The 25,503-nt window shown below is 46.5% G+C and overlaps 1 protein-coding gene across 1 annotated transcript in view; it reads left to right on the forward strand.

The window, feature by feature from the left end:
- Nucleotides 1-6,006: 6,006 nt before the first annotated feature.
- The window catches only part of LHFPL6 (LHFPL tetraspan subfamily member 6), a 141,845-nt gene continuing 122,348 nt past the window's right edge, over nucleotides 6,007-25,503 (forward strand). The window contains exon 1 of the mRNA XM_075727689.1: nucleotides 6,007-6,391. Coding sequence (XP_075583804.1) covers nucleotides 6,007-6,391 — 385 coding nt within the window. The remainder of the gene's footprint in view (nucleotides 6,392-25,503) is intronic.

Here is a 25,503-nt window from a genome sequence, read left to right on the forward strand (position 1 = left end):
CCAGGACTTTTGTCATCGCTCTGCTCTGAGGAGGTCTCTCTGCTTTTGTGATTACAAGAGAGATTGCAGATCCTGAAGCACCATGTAATAACTCTCTTTTTCTTTCAGACGGGTTAGATGTGGATTGAAGTATTTCAGCTAACCTTCCCAGTAAAAATACTTCTAAGCACAATGTTCCCTGAAAAGGGCAGCAAATGTTGATAAAGTTGAAGCATGTTGAGTTGTAAACATTAGGAAAAAATGGAATAAGAATTTGGATGTTAACTTATACACACAATGTGTTTAATTTGTTTCTAATCAAAACAAAACTCCTTCTCTGACAAAAATGGATTGTGAAATAAAGCTCATTTCCCTACAAGTGACTAAGTCGTGCAGCCAGCTTGCGGGGGCATTCAGAGACAGTTGGCAAGATAAGATGCTTCAGGAGAGATGCAGAATTCAGCGTACAGTTTCCATGAGGGAATGCAGAATGGCAGCAACTCAGGGAGTGAATGTAAAGGCCATATAAGGGAAGTAAATGAACTGCTGTAGAGATGCCATTAGCAAAGCAAACACTGACTTGGGGTCCTTGGCATATACCATGGAAGAGATAAATTGCATGAATAAATGCATCCTTGTTTGCTTCTCCCCAGCTTTACAAAGCCAGTTTTAATTAAGAAACTGTTTACATGTGTGAAACAGAAGTTTTTCCACAGTCATTTTAATGCCAAGCAATTTCTACTCATGTCTAATCCCAACACATGCCTAATTTAGACACATTTATCACAGTTTCGTTATAACCGAGGCCCTGGGCTAAGGAAAGAATGTCAGACCGGGTCTTTAGACAATTGAGGATTTAATAACAGTACTCGATTCTTCTCATTCTTTACACCAAGAGCACAGTTCAAATGTCACAATGTTAGCTTGCTATCCCTGTCATTTCAGGTGTCGGTGAAATGAATAGCAGGAGGTAAAACACCTGACTGAGCCAGGTGAAGGCATGAGAGCAGCAAGTGAAGAGTGTCTGCACTCATCGAGAAGTGCATAGCTCCTTGCAGAAGTGGAGACAGGAGAGCTGGTGCACTCTCGGGGGCGGAGGCTTGGCACCAGGCAGAAAGCTGATTTGAGGGGAGGGTGCTAGAATGGTATGCTGCGGAGCAGGCTCCAGCTCTCAGCCCTGGGAAAGTCACACCAGCTCCCTTTCTTTCTGTCAGCCACTCCGTGGGCACATCCACATTCATGTTTTGGTGTGGGTCAAGGGCACGCTTTTGGAGTGAATCTCCAGATCATCCACACTTGCCACGTTTTCTTTTACCCAGCAGTGGTGAGCGCACAAAGCGGATGCAGATGGCACTAAAGCAGAAGACAGGCGCCAGGGGTGCATCTGATGCTTTCTGAGTGCTCATGAGGCCTTCAGTCCATAGGCCCAGGCTGGAGTGCGTCTGAAGAAAAAACTATGGAAAAGTGTGAACATCATTCAGGTCCTCAGCACCAACTGATTGCATCAGACTGATCCACATTACTTGCTAATATAGATAGATGTATTGGATGTAGCGTAGAGGTAGTCAGGGGGGATGGCTCTTTTGTGGATATGCCTTCATTGTCTTCCCTGTGAACCACATTATTCTACCACTCAGCTTATATTTAAACCTACCTCTTTGATTTGAAGCACTTTTCCTTAAAGAATACGCTTGAAAAGTTAGGATGCAAAACTCGATCTTGCTAGATACTTTCCAACCCATTTTTTACCCCTTGAGAAAATTTTCAGTAGTGTTCTGATTTTAAGACTTTGCATTAAAGGGGAAAATATGGAAAGTCTTACTTAAAAAAAAAAATCCAATAAAGTGGCTTTGTAATTTAATTCTGAACATGACTGTTGTTACTACTAAATGGTGTAAACACAGACTGAGTGCAATAAACCTCACTTCCATTTAGCATTAATAATATTAATGATCAGTACTTAAATCACATGCCACGTTCCAGGACTGTAAAAGAAACACTACCAAAGAGATTTTGCATGTCTGGTGCTGACATAATTTAAACCTGGCATAAAATTGTCTTCTGTCTGAAGGAATTTATTCAGGCTGCAGGGCGGAGAGGAAAAAGCAGAATAGGAAATCTCTTTCTCCCAGAGGCTCTGCGTGCACCATCCCTCCTCGCCCCCAGAAGGCAACCCCTCCCCAAAACTTTCCCACTTAAGACACTCTGCGAAAGGACTGGGGCTCCTGTCTCTCCGCTTGACCTAACCCAGCCGGGATGAGCTGCTTCGTACTCTGGTCACATTTACTCTCGCCGTAGACCAGCTCCCGAACTGTGGCCATCAAAATGCTGGATCAGCAGCTGGCATGCCTGCAAACACACACACACACACGCTTCTTATCACACGCACACCATCAGGAGATTAGCCCGTATTTTCCCATGTATGGGCTGCAGCCTTCCCCTTTAACACTCCTTCCCCGCCGGCTTTTTCCTCCTCTCCTCTCCTGCCCTTTTTCCTCCCCTCCGTCCCCGGCTCCACCGCCCCACGCACACCGCAGGCAGCCGCGGAACCGCGCCGGGCGGAGCGGAGCTCGGCAGCCCCGCACCGCTCCCCGCCGCCCCCGGACCGCCCCGGCCCCGGGAGGGCTCGGGGGGCCGGGACCCACCGCTGCGGTCCCCGGGAGCCGAGACCCACCGCCCCGGCCCCGGGAGGGCTCGGGGAGCCGGGACCCACCGCCCCGGTCCCGGGGAGCCGGGACCCACCGCCCCAGCTCGGGAGCCGAGACCCACTGCCCCGGCCCCGGGAGGGCTCGGGGGGCCGGGACCCACCGCCCCGGTCCCCGGGAGCCGACACCCACCGCCCCGGCCCCGGGAGGGCTCGGGGGGCCGGGACCCACTGTCCCGACGACCCCGGGAGCCGAGACCCACCGCCCCGGCCCCGGGAGGGCTCGGGGAGCCGGGACCCACCGCCCCAGCTAGGGGAGCCGAGACCCACCGCCCCGGCCCCGGGAGGGCTCGGGGAGCCGGGACCCACCCCCTCGCTGCGACCCCTCAGAGCCGGGACCCCCGCCCCGCCCCGGGAGGGCTCGGGGAGGTGCCCCCCCCCTTCCCCCCGTCCGCCGCTCCCTCCCCCCCCCCCCCCGCAGCGCCGCCGCCCGGCCCCTCGCCCCCGGCCCCGTCCGCGGCCGGTCCCGCCCGGGGAGGCGGCGGCGGCGGGGGAAGGGGGAGGAGAGGCGGCGGAGCGCATTGCCTCCCGAGGAATCAAAGGGGGGGAGAGAGGAACGTGCGGAGGAAGGGAGGGAAGGACGGGCCGGGCTGGGGAGGGTCCCGGTCCCGCCCGCCTCGGAGCGCCCGCGTCGCCTCCGCGCCGGGACCGTGGGGAGAGTCGCTTGGGGCGGCCGCCAGCCGCCGGCTCCGCGCCCGGCTCCGCGCCCATGTGCTCCCGGCAGCCGCGGCGGGCAGCCCCGGCGCCCGGCGTGTCAGTAAGTAGCCCTCTGCCTCCCCGGCACCTTGCCCGGCCCCACGCCGGCGCCCCCGGGCCCCTCGCCCCTCCTGCTCCTCCCGGCCCTCCCGCACTCCCTGCGCGGCTGCACCCCCTTCCTCTCCCGGACCCCCTGCACCCCCTTCCTCTCCCGGACCCCTGCCCTCCCGCACTCCCTGCATCTCCTGCGCGACTCCGGATCCCCGAGCCCTCAGAACCTCCTTCCCCTCCCGGCCTCCTACCCACCCTGCACGGCCACATCCCCTGCACGGCCACATCCCCTGCACCCCCGGACCCTCATCCCCGCCCCCCTGCCCGGCCGCATCCCTTGCCCGTTCCACCGGACCCTCCAGACTCCCTTCCCCTCCCGGATCCCCAGCCCTCCCATTCCCTTGCCTTCCCGCATCCTTCCTCTCCCGGGCCCCCGTCCTTCCCGGATCTCCCTGCCCCCCCGGACCGCTCTCCCTTCCCGGCCCCCCTGTCTTCCCGGCTCTCCGTCCTCCTGGCCCCCCGATCCCCCGCCCTCCCGGCCCCTCTGCCTTTCCAGCCCTTGCCCGTCCGCCTCCCCCTTTCTCTCCCGGACCCCATTCCCCTCCCCGACCCCCTGTCCTCCCAGCCCCTGCCCCCCCCCGGTCCCCCTCGCACCCTCTCGCCCCGCAGCCTTCCCCTCGCATCACCCCGGCGAGTTTTGGTTCCCGGCCGCCGCCTTCCCTCGGGGGGAGCCAGATCTCTCCGCCGCCCCCTCCTATCCCCCGAGGGCGGGGAGCGGGGTTTCGGGGCCGGAGGGGCGAGTCCGCCTCCCCCGAGAGAGCCCGGGCTGTGGGCTGGCAGCCTCCGGGGAGGCAAAGCTGCTGCCCCGCCGGAACCGGCGGGTTTGCAGGGTCCTACCCCTGCAACCCCTCCATGTTGGCCCCTATTTCCAGCCGTATCCCTTCCCCCGATTCAGGGAATGATCTTCCCCAAGTGCCGTGACCCACTTTGCCTTAGACGTTTGGTGCCACGCCAAGATGCAGGCAGGTTCTCTCCAGAAGATGCCTCTGGAGGGATGGAGGCACCCTATGCCCCTCTCCCAAGTTTTTATCCCCAGGGGTTTGGTGTTTTGCAGGTTGAAAGGCATTTCTGTAGATAGGTGTATACTTCCTGAGTAGCAGCACAGGCCTTTTTTAACGTTATAGAAGAGACTTCTTTTTCTTAGTGTTTTAAAAGTAAACAAAACTTTTGTGTGGTGCACATGCTTAATTTCACTTACAGGCTCTTTCTCTACTTTCCCTACTTGTGCTGAGGTAGTATTAATTTTATTGCCTGAACATGAATTGAATTCACTGATTGGCATCTAATCATGCTTAGGAAAAAAAAAAAAAGCCAAACCCAAAACCTCTGTAAATAGATATTGGAATTAACTTGGCAGCAACTGTGAGAAATGATCATAAATTTACAAATGCAGTTGGAGTAATGATCCAGCGTGGATTTAATGAGAAATACACCCCCAACCTCTGGGAAGCAGCGTGTAGGTTTCTGTGACAGTCCAACGCACTTGGTCACACTGGTACTGAGCCTAGAGGCTGGGAGTTGTCCCAGAAGGGTGCAGAAGGGTTAAGGCTCCTGGGTTTGAGCTGGGAAGAGGCAAAGAAGAGAAGGAGCTGGGCTGAGTGCAAGCGGCAATATTAAGAGAGACGCCTGTGTTTTAATCATGTGCTGCTTGAGGTTGCGTGGGGGTCGATCCAAAAGATGCGGCAATGCCTTCACCTACCAGGAGCCCACCTGGAGCTGGGGTTCCTGGCACTTCTGGACATCAAGCGATAAAAGGCTCCTTTTGCACAGGGATGCCAACAACTTAAAGGAGTGCTGGAAAAAATGTCACCTCGTAACACTTCTCTTGGGGGTGTGTTAATGAGGTTTACCTCTGCCACAAGGGCCTGATCTTGAAAAGCCTTAGGCACTGTGAGCAGTTTTGCACTGAAGCTGCGGGGCCATCTATAACGTGAAGTACATTCCCCAGGCATCGCAGGAGGAAGGCCCGACTAGCTAAGGATAAATGAGACCTCGTCTTTTTTCCTCTGTCGGTACGGGAAAGATCAAGGCGTGTGGTGGAGAAAAGTGAGTAGGCAAGTACACGGGGAGCCCCTGAAGGTGGCTGCAGAGCGTTCCTGGATGCGCGCAGCAGCCTGCGCCGGCCGGGCTGCCTCCCACCACCGCCTCACCGTCCCCAGCAGCTGGTATCGCTGACAGCGATTCTAGTGGCTGCTTGCAAGGATGGGACAGAAAAGTGAGATGCCTTAATGAAAAGTCCTGTAGGAAGGAAAAACGCTCTGGCAGATAAATATTTTTTCCTAACATCGGTATTACTGAACTTGTGTTTTTCTCCTTTTTTTGTGTGTTGTTATTTAATTAGGCACCTTCGACTTCATGATGGGAGGAAACATCCCCCCAGCTGTTAGGATCCGAGCTTCTCCCAGTGCAAGGATTTGTCAAGGCTGAGAGACTCTGGATTATCCATAAACCTCCTCTAAAATACACAGCTGCTTTTCTGTCTCCCCATCACGAGGGGTCTTGGAGCAGATACAAAGATGGCCTCCAGCCTCACCTGTGCTGGCATCATCTGGGCCTTCCTCTCCTTCCTCTGCGCTGCCGCCTCCTGCGTGGGCTTCTTCATGCCTTACTGGCTCTTGGGGTCTCAGCTGGAGAAGTCGGTTTCCTTCGGCACTTTCCGGAGGTGTTCCTACCCGGTGCGGGACGAGAGCCGCCAGACAACCGTGATGGTGGAGCAGTGCGGCCGCTACGCCTCCTTCCAGGCCATCCCGAGCGCCGAGTGGAGGATCTGCACGGTGGTGACGGGCCTGGGCTGCGGGCTGCTCCTCTTGGTGGCCCTGACGGCGCTTATGGGCTGCTGTGTGTCCGAGCTCATCTCCAGGACCGTGGGCAGGGTGGCAGGAGGCATCCAGTTCCTGGGGGGTAAGTGCTCATGTGGGGAGGGGATGGGGACATCCAGGCTGTAGGTTTACACATGTGGAGACTCCCCTGGTGCTTTGGGATGAGGAGGGGGTGAGTCAAACTTTCTGCTAGCAAGGGAGACCATTTGGCTCCCCTGATGGTTGAGCTGGTTGTCTGGATGCCTGAAAGTGTCCCAAAGATGCAGTCGCCTGTGGTTACTTTCTTGTGCTTAGTCCCTGCCCGGTTGTTGTGCAACCTTTGAGAGTTGCATGGTGAGTTGACTTCTGTGGGCCAGCATCTTCACGACGTTTTTGTGGGCTGTAGTTTCCAGTGGAGCTCAGCTGGGATGGAGGTAGCTGGAGAAGCGTGGGGGCTGCAGAGCCCCATGGAGCATCGCGGTTTTGCAGAGGAGAGGCTGTGTTACGTGGGAACAACCTCTCTTCTTTCTCCTTCCTACCCCCATCATCGGCACAGCTCCCTCCACCTCTGCTCTCTGCATCTGTGTGGATCTGGCAACAAGTCCATGGCCCAGGCCTGAAGTGGGGATTGTTTATTCCTGGTAGAGGTGGCCCACAATCTCCCAGGAGGAGCCCCGCTGGGCTGCCTGACCCACGCTGCCGGCTGAGGGTGCCGCGGGTTTGTTGAGTCGATGGGCTAGACGGTGTGTGGGAGAATTACCTCCCCTCCTTTTTTTAGCTTGTAATTGTATGGAGTATTTGTAACTGTGGAGTATTTGAAGGGTATGAGACAGTAAACAGGATCCTCAAGTGTGTTTTTTATAGGGCAGTTTTCCCAGTAAATCATCACTCTCTTGTCATCGGTGACATGCGGATCAGTGGCACTCACTTTTGCCTGGTGCAAGTGCTCCACCGCCTGCGCGCGCTCGCCCCCATAAGGGGATGTGTTTCCCCAAGCTTTTGGTGCCGGGGCAGTGCAAGCACCAGCGTTTCGGGTGCCCTGCAGCGTCCGGTCCCAGCCATGTGCCCCAGCTCATGCCATGGAAGAGCAGACTGCAGTGGGACCCCCACTTCTCTCCCCTCCAAACAGAAACTCACCCCGCAAGGGCAGTCTGGATACATCCTGAATCTGCAGCCCTAAGGAAGCACAAGACAAAAACCCTGCTACTGTCCAGCTCAGGGTGGACAACTGAGGCAAGGAAAGGGCCCCGTGCAAGCCTCCAGCCAGGCGATGCTGGCATAGCTCCGTCCCGGCCACGGGGAGCCCTGCCTTTGACTTTTTTACTAGTTTCTGCACTTTAGAGCAAATCGACCCCATCGCTGCACCCTTCCCTCAGCTTTGTGACCCGCGGGCATTCCTGTGTTTAATCTGTCTGACAGTTTGAAAGTGCAGCAGCTGCTGGAGAGTTAACTCTGCTGGGAGCTGTGGCTTCTTGAAGCCAGCTCCATTACACAATTGCAGCCGGGCAGCCAGAGGGTAGAGGGGATTTTCGGTTCAGTGACACTCTACAAGCTGGCTCGGTCTGGCTATTTTCACTTAGAGCCATCACAGGCTTGTGCTTTAACCACCCCACTCTTTCCAACTGCTGGCTCGGCTTGGCTGGTTTTAATTTGCGTTTGGCCCCTTTCTCATGGAGGTGCTCCCCTGCCTGCCCGTGGAATGGGGCCGGCTGTGCCTGTGTCTGCTTACAGCCACCCCACCCAACACGGCAGCTCCAGCGGTGGGCGGCCGGCTGGGGAACGTGGGAGGAACCCCGCATCCCTGGGATGCTGGTGTGGGCTGAAGGCGTGCACCCTTCTCCGAGGCGGGATGGTGGCTCCTGCGCAAGGAGGTGAGAGGTCCCTTCAGACCACACCATGGCCACCCCTGGAACTTGTCTCAGCTGAGCAGGCAGCATCCCATCCCGCCTGGAAGGGTGTGAGCAGGTAGTGCTTGTCCTCGGTAGGTGACAATTCAAAGAAATGCGAACTTGTGATATGAAACGAAAATTGCCAACAACTTTGCTTACAGTTCATAAATTAGTTACACAGCATGTCTAATTTTCCCCTCTACTGGCTTTTATGGTTGTCTCTCATTTCACTCAGCACTGCTGGAAGTGTGTAAGAAATGAACAAAGTGAGAACCCGTCATTTCTTAACCTGCTTAAAAAGTAACTGTGGGGACACGAGGGAGAGGCCAGGTGGTGACAACCAGTAATTTGGATGAACTGAAGGGACATATTAGGGTAAAGTTCAGATCCTTACATCCTTTGTCAGATCTTTAGCTACTATAAATCAGCATAGCTTTATTGTTCAAATGACATGACTCCTTTTATTCAGATGTCTAACTTAGGCACTATATTAGGTTGTTTTATGTCAAGACAGCCACGAGCTGTTCACTTTATTTACTAACCGGGAACGCCAGCTCTTTGTTCCCTGTACTACAGTTGTAGGTTTAGTTATATGCCACGATGTGTGCTTTGAATATGGCTCAATGGCAGTATGGTGATTGTCATTTTAATTGGCCTCCACTTGGAGATATAACCAAATAAAACCCTTACAAATATATATTTTTTTTTGATTGGGGAAAAGAACCCCCTCCTATCTTTATATGAAGAAAAAGCCTGGGGAAATAAGCAGCCCACTGAGTGATACTGTTAATTCGTTCTCTGTGCTAGGGCAAGGAGATGGCTAGGCAGTTTCACTTTCTGTTTCTTTTTGTCCGAGTCACCTGCACCTACACCCTGCTGTAGCTCCAGCGGCAGAGGATGAGTGTTGGAATAAACCCTATTTCTCTGGAAGTTAGAAACCAGCATAAAGACATGCTCAGTGTAGCTAGTTTATGGCTTTTAGTGGTGTTCCTTTAGTCTAGGATCCAAGTAATTTTCTCAACATGATTTAAAAACATGGACTTGATGAGGAGCTAAGCCAACTGACAACAGAGTATTCTGGGAGGCCCAAGAGTGGGTGAGATGTACAAGCCCCTGAAGCTGTGGTGAGCCAAAGCACTAAGGTTGCTAAAATTAACTTACTCCAACACTGCAAGCATTTTTACTACTGTGAAGAGGTGGCAGAGAGGTTTGCTTACCAGAGGTGGTAAGCAAACAGCCTGATTCTCTTCTCCTAGCAGTGTGAGGGAGGAGTAACTCCAAGTAGGTCAGTGGAATAACACCTGTATAAAAGTAGTGCAGCTTGCACTAGCTAAATGGTGCCAAGGTTTTACAGCTGGGATTTCCCCAAGTTGTATGTGGCAACTCAGGGGAGTGAATTATTCATGAGTGCTTATACCATAAATCTGCTCTTCTCATAAAAATTGAATGGCAGAACCTGCAGATCCGTGCAGAGTCAGAAGGGTCTTTAGATGTGGGTTGATCTTACGTACTTAGTCTATATTTGCTATTTCAGATAATCCTGGCTACAGAGCATACATGTATTTTAAGATGACTCTAGGATGATACACTCTGAGTTTCTGTTCCTAGTAGGAAGATTGCATCATAGACTTTTCCTCCCATTTGCGGTTATGGGAACCGCTTCCTTTCCCATGCATGTTCACGTGGCAGCTCTGTAGCCATTACAGCAATTGCTTACATGAAAAACAATACTATTTTTAGCTTTTTCTAAGTCAATTTGTTAGTGGGCAACAAGAAGTAGCCAACACCCCAGGGCCAGCCATTTCTGCGGTGGCTGTCAGTGGCCTGCAGTCCACGGCCGACAAGCTGCTGCTGTGGTGTCTCGGAACATGCTTCACGAACATATCTGTTGAATTGCTTCAAAGAACTGACAACTGAGGTGAAAGTTATGCTGTCTGTAACCTCTTGAGGGCACAGTTATGTAGATGGATACAGTCTTCACTGATAACAGTTAAGTGCAGTGTTTCCAGCCAGTTTCCTTTGAATGTTTGGAAGACCAAGGCATACATAATGTAGCTAGAACAGATTGCAAGGATGTATCTTTGACCATAACTATTGAGGGCATGACAGCAGGAAGTGAAGTTTAACAAATCTATGGCAAATTGGAGTCTGTAATTACTGGTCTTCTTTTCATTGTGCTGTGTCAAGTCGATTCCACTTAAATGGGGAGACTAGAAATTTGCAGGTAGGTAGCTCAGATATGACATACTAATTTGGTGAATAGTTTCACTCTCTGAATGCAGAGAAATGGTTTTAAGAACATAGCAATAATTTTAAGAACATAATGAACTTAAAGGTTAGCCAGTTTTATGAGAGGCAGTGGATCAAAAGACACAAGTATTGCAAGGATGGTCAATTTAAAGAGCGTTATGCTGGCAAGGTGAAGCTTTTCATTAAAATGGTCAGCACACAGAAATTATAGATGAAATCTGCACTAGCTCAGAACTCCCTTTGGCTGTGTAGGACAGCTAAACCAAGCTCAGAGGGGTATGAGCCCAAGGGACAGAGCATGAAACAACCTGCTGACTAGACACCTCTCTGGACCTGATTCGGAGTGGCATGTGGGAAGTCATCCCTCTCCATGATTACAGGGTAGCCATGTGGTTTGTACTGTTATCTTTATCTATCACTGTCTGTACTCAAGTAAAGCACAAGTTTTGCTGCTCCCTTCAGTAAATGAGCGAAGTTTTCAGCAGTGCTTTCTCTTCCTCTCCTCGTTTCTCTATCTGTTTTCCCTCGTGTCTCATGGGAGTGCTGAAACTCCTGAAACGATGGTCCTTGAATTGCTGTTCAGAAAATCTGGAGAGCTCTTGAATTGGAGGCAGGAGTGATGAAAGGAGCTGTGATTATTTGAGAAAAAGGGTTCACAGATCCTAACAACTTCTGATTTCAGCTCAGAAAAAAAAAATGTGGCCTTCTGGAAAAAGCTCTCAACACCACACAAAATTGCTGCAAAATCCTTTGCCACATGTCCCATGCCAATAGTGGCCATTATAGTTTCCATCATCCGTAGGCTGCTCAGAACAGGGGTTTGCTAGGTGTGGAAAGCAGAAGAATGAAGAGTGCTCCATCAAGATGAGGAGAACATTGAGTGTAGGGTGATAGCTCTGTGTTGTCTGTGAGGAAATTTTAGAGAAAGCCTTTGAGATTTTGGGCTGGAGTTTTTAAAGAGACAGATTCAAAGGAAATATGCAAGTTGTTAGCGTATTAATGGCTGAATCTGACTTTGCATGCGAGACCATTGGGATCTAAAAAGTAGGGGGCAGAGAGGGGCAGAGCACTAATTCATAGCACTGTGGGACCATGTAGAGAAGCTGTCTCTCAAAGGAAATGTTTGGGGAAATAGTTGAAGAACTGAGAGGAGTCTCTTGGGAGAGTAGTCATTGAACCTAAGTCATGTTTCAAGAAATGTGGCTGGCAATCAAAGACAACGCATGGGTCAAGGAGAACGAAGGCAGTCTCAGTTCTGAGACTGTCTAAGAAAAAGTCACTAGGGGCTCTGGTGAGGGTAGCTCCAGTTAACGACAGGGACTAGAAACTCCTGGGAAATGTTTGTGGGGAGCTGGAGGAAAAAACCTGCAGGGCAGTGACCAGTAACTGTTACTTTGTCTGGTAGCTGAGCTGAGTCTCTCTGCTTTCTGCCTGGAAGACTAAGGTCAGGATCATTTTCTGCCTGTAAAGAGAAAATATAACTGAGAAGAGCCTTGCTGGGGACAGGGAAGATCTGAGATGGTCAAGACACTTGCAGCTTCAGTGACTTTCCTGTGCTGATGTAGACTTGGGACAGGGCAATCCTCATCCTAGACAAAGCTGCAGGCCAGGTATTAATCCAGCACATATAAAGGTGCTGCAAGAGGGGCATATGAAAGGAATGTATACATCACCAGGAGGTAACAGAGGAAGAGCAAACAAGGAACGTGGGACTGTTAAATGTTGCTAGTGGGTGATTACATGTCATGTCATAGGCTCATAACAGCAATAATAAGGTCAGCAGAGAACACTGTGACTGTTTAGTTTGAGGTCTGCTGTAGCATGGGTCACAGGACAGCCTTCATGTAATTTCAGTTTGAACAAGAGTATATCTCTGAGAAAAAAACTTTTAGGCTGAATTTAATTAACTTCAAGAAAAGCAGGATGTTCGTAAGTTGTTCCAGTGGTGACTTACCCTGACTGCTTTTCTTCCAGATCATTAATGCAAATTTTAAAAATGTAGCACCAAGAATATATCATTGCAAAATTACATTTTCCTGAGGATCATTATATTTTTTTTTTTTTTTTTTTTTAAGATCCAATGGCTAGCTTGCCTTTAATCCATTCAAGCTGTGCTATGTTGTGGTTTCTTTACCAGAACAACCTGTATAGAAGCAGCTTCATAGCTGGTATGTTTCATAACTAATTCTCTCTCCAGTTTTCTATAGGCATCCACCAAAAGATTAAGTGCAGTGTATAGTTTTGCAGCTTCATCCCTTTTCAGCTTGACTTTAACTTGCTAAACTGCATCCTCTGATTGCTAGTACCGATGTTCAGTGTCTGCTTTCCGGCACCACAAGGTGCCTTCACATACTGTGGTACAGCACAGAGTCAAATTCTTGGATTCAGGTTTGGAGTCCAGATGAGTAAGGCAGGGAAGTGTTATCGTTTGGGAAGACATTCATAACAAGGGAATTTAGGCAGTGATGTTATCTTTAACAGATTTTTGTACAATAAGTTTTATTGAAGATTAGCTATGTCTCTCTCTGCTGTATTCAGACAGAAGTTAAAATATAAGACAAATTCAGGACTGAAGCCAAACTGATGTAATGTATGTCCTCTGTCATTCTTGGTTTATAAATGACATTACTTAGATTCCTACTCTCTTAATCAGATGTAGCCTGCATTGCTTGAATCTTTCCTCTATGCATGGGCCACCAAATCTGACTGGAGGGGAATCAAAGTTAGTAGGTACTTAGCTGAAATAGGTAAGAAAAATGTACAGACTTAGATTCTGTATGCTCTTAAGAGAGGATCGGGTTTCCCATGACTGCCTTCACCTTGCTCGAAGTCCCCACTGTAGCCCTGCTAACGACAGCTGCCCCGACAGATCTAACAGCACAGCTTTTTGTGCGATTGTTCCCTAAGGAGTCCCGCTGAAGGAGACCTGAGTTGGCAAAGAGTTGCTATTTAAGCTAACACCAACCATTTTAAGGAAGCAGGTTAGCAAGGAAGAATCAGTAATAAACATTACTGGTCATAAATTGTAGAATCAGTAGCCATGAGGAGGCTATCCCTGCCAGCAAGGTCATGAGCAGCACAGAGCAAGCAGGGAGTTGTAATGCTGTTGGAATAGTGGAGATGCAACTTGAAGACAAATGATGCAGAGAGTGGCCTTCACACTTTGCTGTCTTTGTTTTTTTCTTTCTGTCCCAACCACTTGAGATATCTTGACTCTTCTGGTGTTTCAAAATCTTACTAACAAAGCAGCAGGGCCCTTACAGGCTACAAATTTTTGTGTGTCTTAGTACAAATGGCATCAATATTTCTATCCTAGAGGTATTTGATTGTGACATTAGCCTAAAGTAGGTGTGGTTCTGAGGCTGAGTTTCACCTTGAAGAGCTACCAGAGTGAACTAGCTTGTTTATATTGAATTGTGCTTCGAAACACACATTCAGCTTTGTTTTTTCAATTATATTTACTCCTAATATAAATTTTAGCTAAATACAGGGGAAGAAAAAGCCATTCAGAGTTTCAGCCTGGAGCAAATTCTGCAAGTTAGATTTCAGGTGCCTTGGGAGCACGTTTAAAATGGAAATGGTGATGTATTAGAAAAAATAAAAGATACTGCTAAAGTATTGGGAAGAATCTCTTTATTTCTCTTTGTTTTCCTATTGATGTTGAATATACAAGTGATGTTTTGAATATTGCTGCAGCTATGTTGAGTTTAAGCAGAATTTTGCATTAAGAACAGAATTTTTGATCTAAAGAAGTCCCGGAGTGCTGTTTTATTTATCTGTAGAATGAATTTCAGGCTTCTTGCTTTTTTTTCCCTCTTTTATTGGAAAGGAACAATGATGCTCAGCACTTCTGTGATGCTTTTCATTTCAAAAGGCTTTGCTTGCATAACCTAATGAAACTTCAGAAAACATGAGGCAGGGGAGCAAATAATCTATTTTGCTGGTGTAGAGTCAAAGTAAATGCAGAGTTACTTCACTTCAGATCCTCTGCATTTGTGTTGATTAGAGCAGAATCTGGGTTGGAGTTAGCAATTTTGTTTGTGGTTTGAAAGATCTGGCTTGTTTGTCTTCCTGAGCTCCATGAGATATTTGAATATCGCTGAGAACTTCATTTAGGCTTCAAATGTTTCAATATTTTCCAGTGCGGATGACGTCATATGCCCTACAGACAGGACAGGATTGTTCCCAATGGCATTTTTTTCCAGGATCTTGTCCAGTCTGGTGTTAAGTGTCTATGTAATGTGTTTTTTTTCTCACTTCTCTCAGGAAACTCAGCTTACTAGGCATTCCATTTCAAATTTTTTCATTATATTCAACATGCATTTTCCTTTCCTTGCTGATATCCTTTTACTTCTCCAATACACTTTTTTACCTTCTAAGCTCTTTAACTTCGGCTGTATAAAGTACAATAAGACAGTTTTCAATCTCCTTTGTCACTTCAGTGAAGTCAGGTGTAGAACTTGAGGGCAACCAAGGTATTGTTTCCATGCAGTGAGCAGCTAGGAAGGAGCATGGTGTAATTAAGAAACACAGAATGTATCTGTACAACCAAAACTCCACCCACAGCCGCATGCTTTCTGGAGGCCATCATGTTGGCTGGCTCCCTGCTCAAGGAGTCCCTTTGGCTCTGTGGAATACCTTTGTTGACTTCAGTGATGTTAAGCTTTTTATGTTGTCCAAGTGCAAGGTCCTAAGTGGCATTCAGACCACGTGGAGATGGCCTTAAGTCACAGAGGACCAAGAAGGACATCCTCTTCCTTGGTCTTGGGATGACTTTCCCACCACAAGACATCACAGATCAGAGGGGCAATATTGCATTTGACAGATCCCTTCTAGTACCTGTCCTGTATCTCCTCAGGCGTGAAAAACTGGGCATGGTCAGTGCACCCTGACAATGCTGGTGATAAGGCTGGTTCACTAGGCTTGATTAGAGCTCATTTACACTGTTTGTTCCACTGTCAGTCCCCTGATGTCACAGGTACATATGAGAACAGAGGCAGATTTTTTTTCCCTCCAGACTGGCTTTTCCTTAGAGCCTGACCTGCTGAAATCAACAGCAGTATTCCTCCACGGGACCCAGGGGAGGGCAGGATCTGGAGCTCAGCGCTGTTGCTACTTGCTGAGGCTCGTGGGATTTGGAGGAGGTTGCTGCTATGTAGCAGGGCAGAGACCTTCACTGGATGCCAGATCCTACCTAATTCCCTGGGTACGGAATATTAATTGCAGTAGGACTAACGCCTTAGAACAAAACTGTTTCTTGAGGAGGTTGCTGTACCATGAGCTGAATCCAGGTTTTCCTGCATAAACCTGATAAACCTCACTCTTTCATGAGAACTGACTTTTTAAATTGATTTGCAGGTAAAGTTCTTAACTGGGCTAACAGTCTTTTACGTAAGCTTGGCAGTAGTTTGTAGGAATATAAAGAAAATGTTAATGAAAGAAAGCCTAAACAATTACCTGTTACAAATCATTGTTATTTTTATCTTGTAACATGATCTGAAAGGCTCCAGAGAGAATGAAGCAGAAAAAGTGGAGTTCTGATAAACACTGTATAATTTCTGTAGTAATGTAAAGATTTGACCCTTTCCTTTGCAATCTGACACTTCAGTTGTCTTGCATTGTCTCCTATTAAAGATGCCTTTGTAATATAAAGTGGTATTGTTGACTTGAGAATAATGGTTTTCTAATAAATGTGAAGGGATATGGAGTTTGTCCCTTGCATTGAGGAGAAAGGGTTTGAGATAAAGCCATGAATGATCGATCTGGAAGAACAAAAGCTGCTTCTGAAATACAGCGCCCTGTGAAAGGATATGAAACCCGCTAACATAGTGGAGTGTAAGAAACAGCCTTACGGCTTCTGAGGAGTGTGCTGCCTGACTTCTGCACGAGTTCAGGCTTTTGTCTGAGTCTGCAGCTAACTGAAAGCTTATTTATGAATACCTTTTTTAAATTTTTTTTTTTTTTTTTTTTTTTTAAATCAGAATGAACTTGTTATTCGGAGCATCACAAGCAATTCAGGTCAGGCATAATATAGCTGAATGCTAGTTACTGGGAAGGGTTACCAGGACATACTAAAAAGTGCTTAGGTTTGGGAATCTATAGAAACTGGGGTAGCATGATGTTGAGGGACCTTTGTGAGTGTATGTGTGAGAGGAAATGTCTTTGTACTTCATTTCAAACTTTGCTCTGACTCAGCCCAGGTGCTGCTGCATGACTACAAGCTTTAAATGTCATTTGGAGATTAGTACGTCTGCCTGGCAAATTTGTGCAAACATCCTCAGTTGTACAGTGTTGCTTCTGTTATGGTGGTGGTTGTAATAATGTAGGAGATTCTAGAAATCCATCATGCTGGGGGAAGAGACAGAGACAGTTGCTGCTCCAGAGAAGTCCTAATTGAAACAAAGTTCGACTGGAAAATTGAGGGTGCTTTGAGTTTACTGCATTTTTAATATGATAAGAACTGATTCTGACTAATTTCTTGTGTGCTTTGTAGAGGATTAAGGAAAAGGAGACCTCTAAATGTTGGCTAAGTAACATATGACAAATGTATTACTTTCATGGGTAGAGGTTCCTCTTCAGATAACCTGCATCCTCTAAAAGCTCTTCAACCATATCCTCAGAAAGCTATGAGTGGAGGTGGGAGAAGTCAGAGGCCAGGGTTACAGCAGCAAAGCCGGCCAAGGAAAGCAGGGTGCTGTGCGGGGAAGGAAGCAGGCAGAGTGGGACAGGAGGGAGCTGCAAGGGGAGAGGAGCTTCACCCCCTTGTAAAGCTCCATTTGCCGTACCTGCAGACACACGTATCCCCTGCCACTGCTGACTTGCAGAGGGTCTTTCAGATGTTGTATGGGTTGCACGCAGGAAAATACAAAAATTAAGACTTCTGCGCTGTAGCGTGTTTTAGATTTCAAGGAATTCTGTTAGTTTGCAAGTCCTTTTTCTAGCACAGCAGTAAAAACATGACAAATGGCACTAAATACTGGGATAAAGCTCTTCACAGCCAAGACAAACCCCCAAACCGTTACAGGCGCATTCTGCAAAATCAAGAGGTTGTTATAAAAGTCAGGACATTTTTTCGAGAAGTCCTTTTACAAGAAACCCAGTGGCTGGCTTTGGAGAGCTTTGTTCAGTACTGGAAATCTCTCTAGCTAGAAACTTTCCCTCTGGAAAGTATTCCAGGGTCACCTGCAGACCAGGGAGGGCCAGGCTGCAAGTTCGAGCAGGTTGCGATGATGAAACCCATCAGTGAGGCGAAGGTGCAGACCCTGAGCCTCTCTGCGTGGCCTGGGGCCAAGGCAAATACTGATGTGCCCTTCCCATCTGTCCCCCAAACTACTGATAACTCCTCAAGCCACTGAAATAATGAATGTAGCTGAAGCTATTTCCAACAAAGATGGGCTGCACAGCTTTTTTTGTCCCTTGTCCTCAACCAGAGTTTGGGGGATTACTCCCATAAATGAATGCAAGCACAGTTCTGTTTGCGAGATCAGGCTTTTCTTAACACTGTTTCAAAGTAATGCTGTTATAATAATTAAGGAGTAAAATGATTTCTTAACAGGCTACAGTGGAGTAATGCTTTGGAAACTGTTTTCCTTGCGACCACTGAGCTGTCTGTTGAACAGAGTCTGTTGCTTCCTTCTCCTACATTAGCGTTATCTTCTCTTTCCTATTCTCCTCCATTGACTTCAATTAATTCCCCAGGCTGTGGAAGGGGACACCACAGCTGCGGATGGTTTATGCTGAGCCATTCACAACTCTTGTTTAGCTTGTTCCTCTTTTCCGTAACAATTTGCAATAAAAACTGTGTCAGGAAAGACCTTGGTGACCTGCGAGGGCTGGGACAAGCCTTACCCTGGAGATGGCAAATTCCATTTCAAACCACTAAGCCAGAGATCCGGTGCTAAGAACACAGGAAGCTGGGAGGATAAATACTGTAACTTTTCATCTCATGCATAAGAATTGCAGTCTGTTTTGATCTTGTGATAGAGAAAAATCATTCTGCTTATCTCATCTAACATAGTGGCTAGTCTGATTACAAGCATCCCTGCTTGGCACCTTTTTAAATTCAATTTGGCTGCCTGTGGCCTTGGCACACAGTGGGTTTCATTAAATTTCACAGCAGTTAGTTTTCATTCCCTCTGTGACACCTTTTTATCAACATTTGACTCTAGTGTAATCTCAAGCAATTGTGCTTTTTTTGTGAAGCGCTTGTACCATAATAATTTGGCAGAGCATGTGGGGGAAGACACCGTTGCAAATCTGTGGAGAAAACTAATATATGGGAAGCCAGGTCAGCTTGCAAGTGTTTTTCACATGTGATGATAACAAAAAGGAGCTTCTTCCCTTCCTTCTCTGGTGGTATCATTGAAGACTGTCAAAAGTGCAGTTAAAGAGCTTGCTGTAAGAGGCAAGTTTTATTTCCTTCAGGCTAATCACAGCTTTCTTTTAAAAGCAGAGCTAGTAGACTGCTGCTGGATTGACAGCCCAAGGTTGTGAGACAAGCCTTCTGCAACCCGGGCTGCTTAGCAAGTCTATGTGAGTTTTCTTTTCAAAAACAGATGAGGAAGCTGGTTGATTAGTAAAGTGTGTGTGTGTGTGTATGAGTGCAGGAATGCAGAGAGCAAATGTGGTTGTTTTCTGTTTAGTATCTGATAACTCAGTCCCTGGTAGGTGGGGTGAGGGAATGCGAACGCCCTGGCATGGACCTGGCATCTTTTGTTCACATCACTGCTACTTCCTCCCCAGCACAGAGCAGCATTTTCTCAAGTCTGTGTATAAGGCAGATGCTGGGCAGATTTGTGCAAGTATAAGTGGGTTTGCGTAAGTAAAAGTGGTTTTGAGGTGCACTCTAAAAAGCCTTTATTTGCAGAGTGCTAGCACTTCTGAAATGCTGGCCCTTTTTCAGTCTGCTGGGATAATCAGAACATCCAAAAATAATGTGTTATGGCTTCCCAGTAAAATTTTAAGAATTACCTTATTAAAAATTAATTGAAGCTTAAAAGTTCTTAAAAGTGAGTGCTGCATTCAGGGGTAGCTCAGAGACTGACAGACCTGTGCCTCACTGCAAGCCAAGAGCAGCCAGGCTTAGGAGACCATAAATCACTTCCAGAATGAGACTTCTGATTGATGAAACTTTTCCTTATGCCCTTTAGAAGGTATTAGTTCAAGTCCTTTCAGTTTAACTAATGGAGCATCTTGCTTTCCTCTACCCCAAAGTCTCCATAGTCCCTTCGTAGACAAAATATTTCCAAATGCACAGTCTTGAGCCTCCTTAAACACCTCAGGTTTTCCTTAAGCACCTCAGGAAAGCTGGAGCTTATGGGCAGCTCCCCACCTCCTTCACAGGAGGGAGCTTTGTGCTCTGTAGCTCCTGGTGGGAGAAGACCTGCTGAGGATTTTCCTCAAGGAGCCCCTCTTCCTTGGAGGTTTCCCATGGGATGGGGCTGGTCAGCCCTATGCATACACCCATTAACATCCTTTTGGTGGATAGGCTGACTGTGGTTTACATCTCAGGCAGTGGCTTGAGTTTACTGGGAAGGAAGAGGCTTAGTTGTGCCAAGAAAGCAAGGGTGTCTTGCTAGCCATGTCCCCAAGCATCCCCCGTGTCTCCGGAGGGCAGTGGCAGCTGCAAGCATTGTGTGCTCCAGGTGCCGCTTCCGAACAGTGAGCCGGGTACGCAGCCAGTGCAAATCGGCACGGGGCTGCTGAAATCAGCCCTGGCTCGGATCAGGCTGGAAAAGGTGGCCTCACCCTTTCTTCTGGGGATTGAAAACATTTTTCCAGAGCACAGTTTCAGTGCATGGATCTCCGGCTATGGACTGAAATCTTGCTTGTTTTTTTCCAGGTTGGCTGAATGCATTGGTTTATGGATGAAGGCATAACTAATAGTTTCTGTGAGCTTTTTTCCCTACTAAGCTGAATGTAAGAATACAGATTATTCTTTGTCTTAGTATGAGGGCATGATGTTCAGGATCTTTACTCAGTGTTTCCAGCACAAAATGCTCCAGTGTAAGTAGCAGACCTAATACAGCAGAGTGATCAGCAATAAAATTGCTCTGGGGGAAGTTTCTTCCTCTTTCACATAATTAATGATAAGTTTATATCCTGAAGTCTGGAGATTCCTATAAATTTTATACCTAGCACAATGGTAGAGGTTTAAACCACAATAATCACATTATGATTATAATGTAATTGTGCAGATATCCGATACATAGGATTATTTTAGACGTCAATATTTACAGAAATGTTTTACCAATGTGGCCAGTGTCAGCTCTGAAAGAGTAACTAATCAAAAGATTATTTGAGAATGCAAGTAAATGTAAATCCTAGAAGAGTTATATCTTCATATTTTATATCTTGGAAGACGTTAATACAAGACTATGCATTTTGTTTCAAGATGATAAATTTCCTTCTCAGTGCTGATGAAACCTGACTTGGTGGGCCTTCAGCTAGAAAGAAACAAGAGTGCTAATGCCATGCAGAACCTGACAGGTGTCTCTGAGTATTTATGGGCTTTGATATATATGCAATCTATGGATATTTCAAAACTGATTAACATTTCTGAACCTGAGTTGAAGTTTATACTTGGCATTTCAATAGTGTCAAGGCAAAACTAATCAGAGCTCAAAAGATATGCAGTCTTACTGACATGCTGATGACAGTGAAAATATAAACCACTGAGAAATAGCCTGCTGAAAGACAGAATCTAACCTGGATTTTGGAAGAGGATCTGCAGAACTGGCTTACTGCCATGGACAGATTCTGAGGTGGTGTGCAATGGTGTAGCTGGCATTTACTGACTAAGGTACCAGCTTAAATGACTCAGGGCTCTGCTAAGTTTTATGTCCCGTAATAAGTCACTTGGAAATCGTCTCACTTGTGAGACATTAGCATATTAAATATGCAAACTAATCTCTTGAAACAGTTGAGATAAGCAGCGTTTTTACATATAGCCAGTCAAGATGTTTTTCAGTCAATGAAGCTCAGCAAGCAAATGCTTTTATTTCAGTGGCCCTCATGAGAATACTCAAAATTTATACTTGGTTGTGATTTTAGGCTGTACGGCTGTCTGTACTAAAAATAAGAAAGGGGAATGAATCTGTCTTGGAGAGTGGTTGGGGTTTTTTGTTTGTTTTGTTTATCTTTGTTTTAAATAGGTCAGCGGTTGTCTTTATGCATTTCAAAAGACTGTTAATTCAGCCTTAATGAAGGCTGTTAGGATCCAGTTTGAAAAACATCAGATCAAATACTCTGCCTTTTAAGAAATCATACTTTTTATTTGTTCTCTAAAATAAAACCCTAATTGAGGGATAAGCGGTAGTTTTGTTTTAATAACACCTGGTATTTGTAGAAAGATGGGATGGACTGTGTGTCTGTAGATGGGTCTCTATGTTTCCCAGCAGAAGGGCAGTGTAGCCCTTCTGGGTGTGGTGGCGCTGGCCAGCATTTTTAGGTGGAGAGGGAGCATAAGCTAATTGTTAAATCAGTTCTGAAACTGCAACTCTTTTGCCGTATTCCCAGCCTGGAAAAGACCATCCAGTGAACAGGGCAAAAGTAAATAGAGAGGATCTGCATAGAATCAGCTGCCACTCCAAATGCTAAAGCCAAGGTAGCTAGGAGGTTCCCTAGGAGGGGAAGAAGTTTGTGACAGAGAGGGGTTGGACTGTATTAGTTTCTTTCCCCTAACTTATATTTTTCTGCTTACTCGTTGTGAAAGTTGTCTTAATTTAGACTTTGGCAAGAGTATAATAGCCCCCACTACTTCCATTTATGTCTGAATTTGGTACCTGGTGAGCTACATGCCGATCCATTGACACAGTGACCTGGATTTGATATTACACCTGGAAACCATTCATGTCTCTCTCATGAAATCTCTTTGATTCCTTTTCACATTTTTCCCCTTTCCTCCCAGGACACTCTTTGAAGTACTTTATGCCATATCCGGCAAGCATTCCTTAGTCATTATGCCAGTGGTTGTTCCCATTTAAATCCAGACTGCTCAGATTCTCTTTAAAGTATCAGAGATTTTTCTTAACGTCTAAAGACACAAGGACAACGGAGAGTCTTCTGTCTTGCAAACAGGTGGTGAGAGGTGCTGCTTCCAGATCGGGAATACAATTTCACTTTGAAAATAGAGTGGGAAGGCTGTAAACCAAAGGGAGAGGTGGCGTGGTTTTCAGTAATCTTGAACAGTACATAAATGAGAATGGAAAGCAAATGTTGACACATGCCTACAGTCTCAACAGGTTTAAATACGAATTCACAAGTTACAATCAAATTTTTTCATTGCAGCCTGTCTCCAAATGCTCACAAGTAAAACTGAGAAGGCACGTGCCTTGTTAACAGAGCCAATCAGTCTTTGGGATGGATAATGAGGGCAAAACAGGATGGCAAAAAAAGGAGATTTGAGGGAGCTTAAAACTGCATAATTGCTTTTTTTTCTTCACCATTTGGGTATACAATTTGATGTCATCTCTGGCAAAGTTGAATGACAGAATTCAATATTCTAAGTTATGAAAGTACCTTTCTGTAAAATCGTTATCTTCACAATGTCTCTTAGCACAAATGCAAGGAATATTATTTCCATTTTACAGATAGGAGGCTAGAAACTTACTGAAGGTAGCATATAAAACTTATGTTTAAAGAAATATTGAGTAGAGGCCTTCCAAGTCGTAGGCTCATGAGCAGCCACTGGAAGAGTTGCCATATGGAAACACTACTAAAATGTACAGGTGTAATAATGTGCCTCTTCCTTACACTAATTTATGACTACAGGATTATCTGCCTGGCATTTTTGAGGCAGACAGAAATTTATACTGTGTGCAGCCTGAGCTGATGAGTGACTGTGCAAACAGCGTTGGTCACAAGGTAACATACACTGATTCTCAAGGCAATTTATCCTGTTGAGCTCCTTGCTGCCATAATTAAATGGCTTTTTTTAGTCTAGTTGTGCAGAAGGCATGTCCTAACTAAAAGACACAGCTAATTTTGTTTTCTTTGTGAAGCTCTTCTTGTAATAATAAATGGTATCCCATGGTTCAAAAGAGGTCATAGCTTCTTTTATGTACAAAAATTATATACGCTTGTTTAGATTACTGGTTTTCAACCTTTCCTAACTGGTTGACTCCCTAGATTGCTGAAAGGCATGGCTAAGCTTGCTGTGCTTTGTTACCTTTTGTGGTCCCCTCACAAAGGTCCATGACACCTCATACCGTCTTGGGTCACAGGCTGAAACCCACTGAAAGACCATTATAAGCAATGTAAAATTTTCCATTGATAGATTTGTAGGTTAGAGCTGCTTTGTTGTGCTTGATGAGTTTTGTTAAGGACATTCTGTTCTCCCTGTTTACAAAGACCAATAATCCTACATGCTTCCGGCCAGAAAAGCAAGCAAACAAACAAACAAACAAAAAAAGCAAGGGATAGATCTGCCACACAGATCAGAAAGGGGATTTTAGATCAAAGATCTCATGGAGCCATTATGTGGTCATCTTTTGCATATGTAAAATACATAATTCCTGCACTTTTAATCTGTTGTGCAAATATGTATTTAGAAGATTAATTAAATGTGGATTATATAGTCTTTCAAAAGAGTTACTAGGGTGTTTCGCCACACTTTCTAACTGGATCTTTCACACAAGCAATTAATAGCTCTGCAGATTACATGGCACTGAACAAACAGTACTTTGCAGCAGGCTACACAACATCATATTCACAAGGAAGGAAACATCTAAGACCAGTAGTGGACTGAACATGCTTTTTAGGTTGGCAGTGCACTTCAAAACCCACTTATTCTTAACTATTCTTGAGATATACGTGTGTTAGGGGAACATAGGTACAAAACATTGCACAAAAGCTCCCCTCACATACGCTGTCTTCCTTCATTTTAATCTTCAAGCTGTAGGCATCTGAGAAGTTTTTCTTTCTTTCATATCTTCTGATTTCAGAAAGGATGCTCAGCTGGGTGCCTCAGCCGAGGGTGAACAATCTCATTGAAATATGCGCCCATATCTCCCTGTCAGTGCAAAGAGAAGCAAACTTTCTCCCTCACAGCATTTTGGGGGGCAGGAGGAAAGCACAGGTGCCCACAGCCAGGCTGACAGCCCGTGCACCGCCCAAGAGTTTCTTGTGTGAGGAGCATGGCAGCACGATCGATTGCCATGGCTTGGCGTCTACACCTGGGGCACCGATGGGGAACAGCAGTGCTTTGATGTTGATGGAAATTTTACTGTTTGCAGGAGTGGGACCTCGATACACTGTGCAGCACGGTGACTTGGGATCTACATCTGATAGCTGATGGCATTGATACACCTCACTGCAAAAATTGCAGGAAATGCTGTATAGCTGAGCCTGTCAGGCAAGGCACAGCTAAAGTGACCCTCTGGCATGTCCCAGTGATGGGGTCTCTATGGAGTTGTGCCTGTGAAAAACTGGGGCAGCTCCTTTATGTGCTGTGAAATAAAAGTGCCAAACAACAGAGTTTTGTGATAAGGTGATTGCGAGATTAATTGGCATATGCAGTTAGCAGAGGACACAGAGAGAATTTGCATTTGCATGTGGGAAGAGTGAGTCAGAATGACTTTGTACCTGTTGCCTATTATGCGTGTGTCACATATATTTGATATTTTTAGTTTAATACTTCACTTTATTGTTTTCTTGATTATTTTAATTTTCTGAACTACCTCAGTGTGAAAACATATCACAGAGGATGCTCATACTTTTTATTTATGTAAGATGCTTAAATTACACTTCTGAAGTTACTTACCCTGCGTTTTATTTATCTTGCAATCATAATTATTCAGTGCCTCCTCCATCTGCTTTTATTTAATTATGACTGTATAGACAGCAGCCACAAAGATAAGTCTCTTCAGATTGATCAGTTGCACAGAGTGCCTTCCATGCACTGTAATGAGTTTGCTTGACACCTGGCAATTAAACGGAATAGACTTTTTTGTTGCTATTCATGAGGGTTGGCACGACATCAGGCATCCAGTGATGTGGCTTGGTTCTCACATGTGTGGCAGACTCTCCCTGGTAGTATGAAAAGGACAGGTGAAATAAATTATAGAGTTGCCAGCTG

This window comes from Pelecanus crispus, chromosome 1, assembly GCF_030463565.1.
Source record: "Pelecanus crispus isolate bPelCri1 chromosome 1, bPelCri1.pri, whole genome shotgun sequence".
NCBI classification, from domain to species: domain Eukaryota; kingdom Metazoa; phylum Chordata; class Aves; order Pelecaniformes; family Pelecanidae; genus Pelecanus; species Pelecanus crispus.